General features: G+C 35.0%; 1 protein-coding gene across 1 annotated transcript; it reads left to right on the forward strand.

The window, feature by feature from the left end:
- The first annotated feature begins 5,112 nt into the window (after window positions 1–5,112).
- Window positions 5,113–7,566, forward strand: LOC131633585 (BURP domain-containing protein 12-like). Its single transcript, XM_058904284.1, has 2 exons — window positions 5,113–5,221; window positions 5,521–7,566. Exons 1-2 carry the CDS (start codon window positions 5,168–5,170, stop codon window positions 7,408–7,410), a joined length of 1,944 nt encoding a protein of 647 aa, XP_058760267.1. The 5' UTR covers window positions 5,113–5,167; the 3' UTR covers window positions 7,411–7,566.
- The last annotated feature ends 5,196 nt before the right edge of the window (window positions 7,567–12,762 follow it).

Below are 12,762 nucleotides of genomic sequence, written 5' to 3' on the forward strand. Positions count from 1 at the left end.
ATATGTAACAATTTACACCGGTTTTCTCGTAAAAAAGGGTGTAAATGTAAATTTGTTGACATTCATAGTAAGCATTATTTATTTTACACTCGATTTTTATCAAATAGGGTGTATATTTGTTTGATTTAAATGTATACATGTAACAATTCACACTTGTTTTCTTGTAAAAAAGAGTGTAAAATATCATCTATTTACATCCAACTTTTATCAAATGGGGTGTAAATTTGTTTGATTTAAATGCATATATATATGTAACAATTTACACCGGTTTTCTCGTAAAAAGGGTGTAAAATACCATCTATTAACTATTTTTTTAAAAGAGTGTAAACTTGTCAAACATTTCCCACCCGTTGAATTTACACCATCTAATAACATGTGTAAATTGTATAAAAACAAGTGCAAATTACTCTTTTTGCACGAGTGACCCTCATATGATTAGCTTACTTCAACATTCAAACTTAATGCTTCACACCTCAAGCTCTACTACCATATACAGCTAAAACTAAATTTCCACTCATTTTGATAACAAATCAAATGAACCATCACGTATTTCCCTTGTCTCTAGCCTAGCATATTCCAATTATTCTAACTCCAATCTTTGACTCTTTGATTCAACAACAAATGATCATGTATGCTCATCTTTACATCTTTTTCATTCATATTATTAAATTAAGCCAATCAACGTATGTTTACCAAATGACTCTTCTGTGTTAGCAAAACATGCAGACACAATCATATTTTAACCTTAACTATATAGGGTTAAATATGTTTTGGTCCCTATAAATATCTCAATTTTGGTTTTTAGTCCCTATAAAAAAATATTGACTTTTAGTCCCTATAAATTTACTTTTGCACTCAGTTTTAGTCCCTATAGAGGGACTAAAACTGAGAGTAAAAGTAATTTTATAGGGACTAAAAGTCAATATTTTTTATAAGGACTAAAATTCATTTTTGATAATTTTATAGGACTACAAACATATTTAACCTAACTATATATTACCATGTGCTTTTCACTCCTAAATTCTCCCTCAACCTAATTTCAGTCTTTAAACCTTATCAATCCCTTAATTGTACAACTTAGTTTTTTGATAAAAAAATGTGTCTTGCAAGACTTGAAATCCCAACATATGATTGGTTTGGCTAGTGAGATGGATGGTCTAGAGAAACTCTTGATTAATGGTGATGCTCAACCACATGACCCTTCACTTCAGCATAATACCAAAACTTCTCATACCTCATTTCAAGCACCCTCGTACTCTATCAATAATAAACTATGTACTATACCTATGCAAGCCATTTGACATTTTAGATTATGCCATTTATCTCATGAAAGATTAGCTAAACTATCTCAATTGTATTCCAATATTCATCATGACAATAAAACTGTTTGTGATATTTTCCATTTTGCTATATACAAGAAATTACCATATCATTCTAGTACTTTTAAGGCTTCTTCTTGTTTTGAATTAATTCACTTTGATATTTGGAGACCCTAGCTGTCAATTCAATCCATGATCATAAATATTTTTTAACTGCCCTTGATAATTTTAGCAGATATGTATGGATCATATTTCTCAAATCCAAGGCCGAATCCAACACTTCATTACCCCTTATTGAAAATCAATTTAAAATCTTCCCCAAATACATTTGAATAGATAATGGTCCAAAATTTTTAATCCCAGAATTTTATATGACCAAAGGCATCATATACCAAAGATCTTGTGTAGAATCTCCTCACAAAAATGGAAGAGTTGAAAGAAAACATCAACATCTTCTCAATACCAATCCAAATGATCTAAACGTCTTTTGTCATATGCAGTATCTTATGCTTACCTACATCATCAATAGAATCAACACACCCTTTCTTAACCATAGATCTCCCTCCCAACTACTACATAATTCTTTACCTGACCTGAATCCAATCAAAGTGTTTGGTTCCTTATGGTATGCTTCTAATATTCAAAATAACAAATCCAAACTTTCTTGTAGAGAAAGAAAATCCCTTTTCCTATGCTATGCAATTGGGTTTAAAGGCTATGTTCTCCTAAATATCAATACCAAAGAGATTTTTATTTCAACGAATATCAAATTCTATGAACACATTCTCTCATACCATAATTGAGAACATTCCACTGACTTGTCTCACAAGCCAGCTCTCTCTGCCAACCAAATACCTCATACAGTTTCGAATTCACCCTCATCCAACACTAGTCAACCTATACCTACCATTATTGAAAACCCACCACCCTTTTCCAATGATCCACCAATTGACCATACCACAGACCAACTTCCCACAAGAACTTCTACTCAAGCCACATCACATCTCAAAGATTATGCATATGCCTACTTTCATGATGCACCTCAACAATCATCAACTTACACGTAATTCTGGTTTCACAACGAAATAATAACCATTTCTATATCATTTGTGCAAATATTGAATTTGCAAACTTGAGTTTGATTATAATAAAGACTCCAGTTGGATCAGTTGAAAATAGGAATGATTCAGAGGTCACATTATATGAAAATTTTGTGTTACTCATATATATATATATATATATATATATATATATATATATATATATATATATATATATATATATATATATATATATATATGTCAACAAGTACATTGATTTGGTGATCGTCGAACTTTCGTCACGTTATACATCGGTGATGACAATCACAATGGTCCCATACTCATATTATTGATGTATGAGGTGGACCAGATTATAAAGTTGAAATATAAAGATAATTATTATTTAGATGCACACCTAAAGAACTATGATATAATATTTAAGATATATTGCCCAAGTGAGAAATTTTTGGAATATTTTATATTTAAATATTACTTATTAATTATATTTCAATAATTATTATGTGGGCATATATATTTATATTAATTATATTAGTTCTTTTATTAAATTAACGGTCCTATTTGAACAATTGATCAAATAAAGTTAAAAAGACTAATTAGACTTCTATTTAGTAGTTAATTAATTAATTATGTTATTTCTCTATAATTTGAATTGACATTATGTTTGGTAAAACTGATATAGTAGCAATTAGTTAAATAGGATATATTACTTGTAAGAGAAAGCAGGTGGAAGTTCGATTTGACAAAGGAACATGTTGAGTTGATTTGTTTCAACATCTGGACAACATGTCGAAGAAGATGTCCTATGCAAGCCATTCGACATCGCGCCTGAATCAAAACTGTTGATTGAATCTGACTCAGAAATTAACAGCAATGCAAAATATTACTAACCAATATTATGAAATCATAGGTGGAGCATGAAAGATCTGGAAGAATCAAATCAGAATATGTTTGAATAAAGACTTTCTAATTTTAGAGATTTATTAGGAAGATTTGATTGAAGACCTATTTTGTAGGGAATCTTTTGGAGATTTGTTACAATATATTTGCTGTAATTAGAAGCCCAATTCCATTTGGATAATAGGTTATAAATAAAAGAATTGTAACATAGAAAGTCAAGCCAGCCACCATGTAAATTATAAGGGCTGTGTTGGTCGATGAACCACCCGGTTTGTGGGATGGTCATCATGTTCTCACTCAGAAGCCTGTAGGAAATGAGTTGAGTTATGTTTTTGGAGGAAGCTTTTAAGCAACTCCAAGATGATGTTCTTAGTCTAGAGTCAAGACTGAGTATGAAGGGAAGTGCGGATTCCTGCCTGGCATAAGAGTGTGTCTCCTCATCATGGAAGTGTGTCTTCTACTTTTCAGGTGTTTGAAGAGTTGTTGGAAATTAGGCCGTCGATGCAGTGGTTGAGGTGCTGACTATTAGACATCATTGCGATGATTGGAAGTGAGAGGGGTTTCTCATATCTAGGGAGGACCTAGGTAGAAGGGTCATTGGGTAGTGATTAAGTTCGTAAATCGTCAACGGGTGTGTTGGTTGTAGGGTCTGCAAAATGATACTGCTAAAAGTGAACTTCATCCCTGGCTTGGTAGCCCTCAGAGTAGGTGTTGTTGTACACCGAACTGGGTAAACAATTCTGTGTGTTTTTATCTTTTCAGTACTGTTATTTTCCTGTCCTTGTTATTAATGTCAGATCAGATGTCTCAACATCCTTATAGGACATTTGAGTCTGCTGTACCAGAATTTTAAATTAGTTGCATATGAACTCTTTACAAGCTTTATCTTTTTCTTTTCAAAAGTTAATTTAACGTTCTTTTACGCAAACGAACAGCTTCGACGCTGTGTCGAACACGTTTACAACATAATCCACTTGTAACTCTTGTTAGAATACTTTGAAAACTGAAGTGTTGTTCTGAGATTCTCTAGTCGATTTCGCAAAGTAATCTTTAAAAAGAGACTAACATTGTTTACTAAATTTCAAGATAAACAATATCACACCAATAATTTTTATGTGAAGAATCCTCTCAATATGAGAAAGATCAATCATGAGACCTACGCCATTAAAATATTTCCACTATAGAAAAGTAGGATTACTAGTTCTCTTAATACTAGAGGATACCTCTAAATCTAACCCAACTCGAAAATTACATAATATCCCTCGGCCCTCACCAAACTATGACGAAAATACGATATGTTTCCTCTCAATCAGACTAAAACTCTATTTCTAACTATTATTAAAAGTCTCACATAGAATAATATATGATCTCAACATGTGCTAATAAGTACGGACAATTTACATCAAAGACATTATTTAACACCTCACCTACTAGTCTTTTGAATGACAAAACTATTCACAAAGTCTCCTATGAATTAACAAGGACTAATAATTGTGTCCGAGCTGCCATCCATCTTCTTAGATCCTGTTACTCTTCTTAAATTATTCATTAAAAAAAACTTCTCGGGGAGAAAAAAGGGGATCGTAAGCGTTGAAAATTTTCACTCATTTCAACTTAGTCTTTACAAACCATCTTAAAGGAGTATTACGGATAAGATTGAACTTCGCCCACTGTGCTATGTTACACTATTTAATTCATGGCTTTCCTTGTATAGAAAGCAAATCATTATATTATATTATTAATAATATTAAGATATACGTTGTTAGATCTCCAATACGAATGGAACCACGATAGCACCTTCTTCAAAGACTCAATAGCGCCTATAAAAAGGTTACTTATCTCTAAGTGGAACTCATTCACCACACTTAGTATCTTTCTAATAGAAGAAAGATGGCTCAGACACTAGCTCCTAAGTTTCTTACTTTACTCCTTTTCTTTTTCATGGTAATTAATTCAATTATATATTTGGTTTCTGCTAGTTTGCAATGATGCCTTGTTAAGGATACTTTCTATTTATAATTAAGACCTATTTGTGTGATTCGGAGAAAATAATGTGTTTTCATCAACTTTAAATATTTATTATTTTGTTTTCTTTCCTATAATTTTTCTTTTGAATATAATCTTTAGCCATATATAATTGTAAGAGAAAATACATGCCCTAACATTTCTTTAGCTAAAGGTTCATGCAGATAAGGCATGTAGCAATAATATTATACTAATGTTCTCTTTGACATCATTTTTAGAATGGACAAGGCATCACTGCAAGAGACTTGAAGACAGAGTTACGAGATGTGGATTCCAATGAACAACCTTACATTACACAGTACGGACACACTAAACCAGATTATGCAGCTTCATATAATACTCATGATTCCAATGGACCTTACAAAACTTCCTACGGTAACCATGAAGCCGAGAAACCAGATTATAATACCGGATATAGGACTCATACCCACCATTCCAATGAACTCTACAAAACTGCTTACGGTAATCATGAGGCCGAGAAACCAGATTATAATACTGGTTATAAGGCTCGTACACATGATTCCAATGAACCTTACAAAACTTCCTACGGTAATCGTGAAGCCGAGAAACCAGATTATAATACCGGATACAGGGCTCATACCCATGATTCTAATGAACCTTACAGAACTTCCTACGGTAATCATGAAGCCGAGAAACCAAATTATAATACCGGATATAGGGCTCATACCCATGATTCCAATGAACCTTACAAAACTTCCTACGGTAATCATGAAGCCGAGAAACCAGATTATGATACCGGATATAGGGCTCATACCCATGATTCCAATAAACCTTACAAAACTTCCTACGGTAATCATGAAGCCGAGAAACCAGATTATGATACCGGATATAGGGCTCATACCCATGATTCCAATGAACCTTACAAAACTTCCTACGGTAATCGTGAAGCCGAGAAGCCAGATTATAATACCGGATACAGGGCTCATACCCATGATTCCAATGAACCTTACAGAACTTCCTACGGTAATCATGAAGCCGAGAAACCAGATTATGATACCGGATATAGGGCTCATACCCATGATTCCAATAAACCTTACAAAACTTCCTACGGTAATCATGAAGCCGAGAAACCAGATTATGATACCGGATATAGGGCTCATACCCATGATTCCAATGAACCTTACAAAACTTCCTACGGTAATCATGAAGCCGAGAAACCAGATTATGATACCGGATATAGGACTCATACCCATAATTCCAATAAACCCTACTTAACTTACGCTAAGCATGAAACCGATGAATCCAATGGACCGTACATAGCTTCCTACGGTAAACATGAACCCAATCATCCTTACATCACACAGTACGGACCAACTTCCCTTGATCTAAAAGACCTCACGTCTCCAAACTCAAAAGATCTAGAAGGGTCTGCATCTTCCAATTTGGATCGCACAGAAGCTTTCAAAACAGGCTTTTTCAATTTGGACGATCTTTATGTTGGACATGAAATGACCCTCCAATTTCCAGTCCAAGAGGTTTCTCATTACCTCCCAAAAAAAGCGGCTGACTCCATTCCTCTCTCAAAATCACAACTCCCAAGCGTTCTACAACTCTTCTCAATCTCTGAAGATTCAACTCAAGCCAAAGCCATGAGAGGAACACTTGAAGAATGCGAAGGAGAAACCATTACTGGAGAGACAAAAATCTGTGCCAATTCTCTAGAGTCCATGCTCGAATTCGTTGATACAATCATTGGTACAGACACCAAACATAGTATTCTCAGTACCAGCAATCTATCACCTACCGCTACCCCTCTACAGAAGTACACCATTTTGGAAGTATCACATGACATTCATGCTCCCAAATGGGTAGCTTGCCATCCCCTACCTTACCCATATGCAATTCACTATTGCCATTACATAGCTACAGGGAGTAAAGTGTTCAAAGTCACACTTGTTGGTGATGAGAATGGAGACAAAATGGAAGCTCTTGGCATTTGTCATTTGGATACATCTGATTGGAACCCGGATCATATTGTATTTAAGCAGCTTGGAATTAAGGCTGGGATGAATACTCCAGTGTGTCACTTTTTTCCTGTAAACCATCTTTTGTGGGTTCCTGAGGAGCCTTCAAAAGCCACCATGTGAAGGGATATGAACTATCTAGATATGTATAATAAAGGTTGATCAACCTTACCACTCTGTAATAGCTATAGCAGCATGCATGTTTGTGAGTGATGACTGATGACCAATTTCCTAATTGTATGTTTGTTAGTTGCTTTATGTATAAGTAAGTTAAGAGTATTTTTAACGTCAAAATATATTATGAACTATCACTTCAAGCACAAAATGTGCAAGATAATTTTAAGCATGAAGCTTACTAAGATGATCCATAAATATCAAAACAACAAATACTAGCAATGACTGAGAAAAGCCAACAGTACTACCCTGCAACAACAAAAAAATAGCAAAGTAAAACATGAAGAAAAATTGTCTGGAATGAAACCATGATTGTTGGGCAAGAGCGAAATCCCCCACTACAGCATCACAATATGCAAATTCTCATTAGGTAATTAAAACCCACAAGGGATCCCCATGAGTATTCACTAATGAGACACGGATTAGAAGCCGAACTACCAAGAAACCATTGCCAAGAAATGGATTTAATATTATCGATTATCACACGAACATTTTCCGATGTGTTATTGAACATACAGTCATTACTTGTGGGGAAATAATCAAATAATTGGAATATTTTTTAGGTGGAATGTTGGAAATAAGGCCTTTTTGTGTTTAGGGAAAGTATTTAAGAATATTGGAGGCTTCAATAGAAACATAATAGATAGGAGAATTTTTTATGGAAGAGAGAACCTAGTATTTTTCTTAATGCAAAAGTGTGAGATTACATCTCTATTTATACACAAAAACCCTAGGTGTATATAGATACAATGCAAAGTTTTTTAAACTGCATGGAGTGTAATTATACCGGATGTGAGTAAAACTATACATAAGTTCTTTGATAATGATAGAATGTACTTAGATGTTAACTTTGCCCTTGTTACCTTAATTCCCAAAACTCCCAAATGCAACAACAATTAATAATATGCAACCTGATTCTTGGTGCTGGCTGTTTTTATAATTATACATCATTGATTATCAAAAAAAAAAATAATATGCAACCTATAGCATGCTGGACAACCCTTTACAAGATTATTTCAAAAATTCTTACTAACAGATTGAGCAGAGTCATAAATAAAGTGGTGGATGAGAGCCAATCAACATTTCTACCTAAAAAAGTTATACAGGACAACATTATCATAACTAAAAAACTCTTAAAAGGATATAAGAGATAAAACATATCTTCAAGATGTGTCATCCAAATGGAGTTACAAAAAGCATATGATACACTGGAATGATCTGCTCTTGAAGCTATTATCAGAGAGCTGGATTTTTCCACAAAGTTCATCAAGTGGATTAGCCTGTGTGTCACAACTATCTCCTATAAGTATAGTATTAATAGGCAGAACAACAAATACCTAAAGGAAAATAGGGGCTTGAGATAAGGGGATCCCATATCCTCATTTGTTTTAATTATGGAATATATGCATAGATGCCTAAGAAAGCTGCAAAGGATTCCAAACTTTAACTTCCATCCAAAGTGTGAGAGGCTTAAAATCAATAACATTTGTTTTGAAGATGACTTACTTCTCTTTACAAGATAAGACATAGTGTCAATTCAAATCATGATGAAAGTTATGCATGAGTTCTCAGCAGCTATAGGTCTTAAAGCTAACTCTACAAAATCATTAATATAAAACATGCAAACAACAACGCCAAAGTCACCGAGGTTCGCCCCAAAACCGTAGTGACACTACTAAACTAATGCACTAACATTTTTTTTATATTTTTTAAGTGAAAATTTAAAGTTATAGTTACGGTTAATTGCATAACCGTAGTGATACAGTCTAAATTTTCTGGGATTGATCCTCAGCTCCCTTAAATAGTGTGAGAATTGGATCAAACTTTTGTGGGTCAAAGAGTAGCTTCTGATTCGACAGGATTTATGCATGAGGTCGAAGATTGTTCGCATGCTGCTGTCTAAGTAGTGCGTGTTATAGTCGAAGGTGTTCTAACACGTATTAGTCGAAATGCTAGGATTGTTAGTATTTCGAATTGGGCCTGTTTGTTATGTCCAATTGTTTAAGTTAGCTTCTACCCTAAGTTGACTTGTAATGGGTATTTGTGAAAAAGCCCATTAGTTTAGTATGTTAGGTTTATTATAAATAGCATAGTAGTCTCCCATCATTGCATACGACAAATTCTAATTTAGGGTGAGAGAGTTATTTTTTATTCTTGTAACACTTGTAATCTTGTTTTAAAGAAAAAGTAAAGAATAGCAGTTATAACAAATTCCTTGATGTTCTTCTTGTTTCCTATTTTGTTCCCTATTATACTTTGTTCTTCGCATCTTTTTTTCACAACAAATTTGTGCGGTGAGCATGAAGAAGATGCCTTCAACAAAGTATGAGATAGAAAAGTTCACCATAGTGAACGATTTCGGTCAGTGGCGCTTGAAGATGAAAGCTCTACTGGTTCAACAGAGTTGTTTGGAAGCGTTGAAGGGAGCGGCGGCTATGGATGATGTGTAAACGGAAAGAGAAAAGACGACCATGATAGAGAAAACCCACAATGTTATTTTGTTGAGCCTTGGTGATAAGGTTCTTCGACAGATATCAAAGGAGACGATGACATCAGGGTTATGGGTAAAACTTAAAAGTTTGTACATGACCAAATCACTGGTGAATCGACTCTACTTGAAGCAATCTATGTATTCATTAAAGATGATTGAAGATAAAGTGTTGGCTGAGCAGTTGGATGTGTTCAACAAGCTGATTCTCGATCCTGAAAATATTGATGTGAAGATCGATGATGAAGATTAAGCGCTGTTACTGTTGTGCGCTTTGCCTCAAACACATGCTCACTTCAAAGAAATTCTCTTGTATGGAAGGGAGTCCCTGAACTTTGAAGAAGTTCAATCAGCCCTGTACTCTAAGAATTTGAACGAACGGAAGGAGCACAAACCTTTGACTATTGGTGAAGGATTGACAATTAAAGGGAAATTCTTGTGAAAGGATGGTAAGTTCGAAAAGAAGAAGGGCAAAAGTCGGTAGAAGTCTTATAGTGGCGAAGCATATGGTATTCAATGCTATCATTGTAAGAAGGAGGGTCACACAAGAAAGGTGTGTCCTGAACGCCTGTAAGATCATGGAGGTAAGGATAATGGCAATGAAACTATAATTCAAGATGATTTCGAATCATATGATATTCTTGTGGTTTCGAGCAATGACTCTAGAAAGGAGTGGATTATGGATTCAGGTTGCACTTGGCACATGACTCCAAACAAAGACTTGTTCGAGGAATTATGTGATCAAGATGGTGGATCCTTATTGCTGGGAAATAACAAAGCTTGCAATATTGGGGGTGTTGGATCTGTGAGATTCAAGCTCCATGATGAGTCAATAAGGTTGTTGACTAAAGTCAGGTATGTTCCTGATTTGAAGAGAAATTTGATTTCTCCTAGTGAATTCGACAAGGATATGTTTTCCAAGGAGAGAAAAGTATCCTAAGAGTCATGAAGGGGTCAAAGTAAGTCTTGAGAGGCGTGAAGAAATAGGCTTGTATACCATTGAGGCTAGAGATGTGGGTGCTTCGACAAATTTTGCATCCACAAAATCTTTGTCGAAGACAAAAATTTGGCATATGAGATTGGTCCATGTCAGTGAAAGTGGTCTAGTCGAATTGGGAAAACAAAATCTGCTTGGTGGAGACAAAGTCAAAAAGTTGAAGTTTTGTGAACCATGTGTACTTGGAAAATCTTGTTGAATTAAGTTCATCAAAGACAAATAAAGAACACATGGATCCCTTGATTACATCCATGTTGATCTTTGGAGGAATGCAAGGTATCCATCACATTCAGGAACAAGGTATTTTCTATCCATAATAGATGATTATTCTACAAAATTATGGGTATTCATCCAGAAGACTAAGGATGAAAAATTTGAGAATTTCAAAAGTTGGAAGACTCTGGTAAAAAATTATTCTGACAGAAAGGTCAAGAGGTTAAGAACTGATAATGTCCTTGAATTTTGCAATGAGGCATTCGACAGTTTTTGTGTTGCCTCTAGTATTGCAAGGCATAAAACTACTGCAAGTACTCCACAACAAAATTGTTTGGCTGAAAGATTTAATCAAACTATTTTGGAGAGAGTCAGATGCATGTTGACTAGTGATGGGTTAAAGAAGTTGTTTGGGCTGGGGCTGTTTCGATAGCAACATATATGATAAACAGATGTCTGTCGACTATGTTAGATATGAATACACCTGAAGAAGTTTGGTCGGGACATCCACCATATCTCGACAAACTGAGAGTATTTGGCTACGTAGCCTATGCTCACATTAGGCAAGACAAGGTCAAAATTAGAGCTCTGAAATGCATGTTCGTAGGATATCCTTAAGGAGTAAAAGCTTATAGCCTATTGTTCCTAGAGCCAGGTCACAAAAGGAGTATCACCAGTTGAGATGTAGTTTTCAATGAAGCTGAAATGGCTTTTAAGAAAACTAATGATCTTGGTCAAAGTGCAGAAATATATGAGGAAGAGCTGAAACATGTAGAAAGTCCTGTTGAGGTGGAGCATGTTGATGCTGAATTGCATATCTGATAAGTGCCAAAATATACTTATTTTGTGTATGTAAATAGTGGCACTTATCGATACTTTTGTTAATACTGTTTGAATAATTCTCCGTTTTGTGTATAAATACGTATACTTTGTGAATAGTTGTATTTTCATATACTTTTATACCATTTGCTAGTTTTTCCTTTGTTTTTATAGGTATTCATGCTTATTGGAGCCTTGAGGAATAAAGTGTCAAAGGCACGACTTCGATTTTGCAATTTTGGTGAAAGCCCGCTTAGCCACCGTCAAGCGGACTTCCAAAGACTTAAAATAAGGATGACTAAAATCATCATTTTGGTTTCCATTCATTAATTATTGGATAGAGCATTGAATAAGCTTACCAACGCTTCGAACCGGGCGCAATTCGGAGTTACGGTTCTCGAGTTATGGCGAAAACAAAATCTGATTTTTAGCAGACTCCGCTAAGCGGAGCTCCAGCGGAGCAAATCAGCGTCTGGATGCAATTTTGAGCCCGCTGAGCGGAGGGGGTCTGCTAAGCGGACCTGCTAAGACAGCAGCTCGTTAAAAGGGGCAAAAATCACATTTTTAGGTCATGGGTTGGGTATTTTTGAGTCCCAACACCATCAACTTCATTCTTAGATCAAAATTAGCTTAGAAAACAACTTCGGAGGTTGCATTCAACAAAATGGCGCCGTTGCCGGGGATGGTTGTGATTGCATCGCAATAGTTTTCGTGGTTTTGAGCTTTGTATATAACGTATATATTGTATAGTTTCACTTGTATATATATTTACTTGTACATGTTT

This window comes from Vicia villosa, unplaced genomic scaffold (assembly GCF_029867415.1).
Source record: "Vicia villosa cultivar HV-30 ecotype Madison, WI unplaced genomic scaffold, Vvil1.0 ctg.001143F_1_1_3, whole genome shotgun sequence".
Lineage (NCBI taxonomy): Eukaryota > Viridiplantae > Streptophyta > Magnoliopsida > Fabales > Fabaceae > Vicia > Vicia villosa.

Bases quoted from the DNA above. Each gene is read 5' to 3' on its own strand.
- LOC131633585 (XM_058904284.1), top strand. From the start codon at position 5,168: ATGGCTCAGACACTAGCTCCTAAGTTTCTTACTTTACTCCTTTTCTTT. The intron at 5,222-5,520 runs GTAATTAATTCA...CATCATTTTTAG, and splicing joins TACTCCTTTTCTTTTTCATG to AATGGACAAGGCATCACTGC.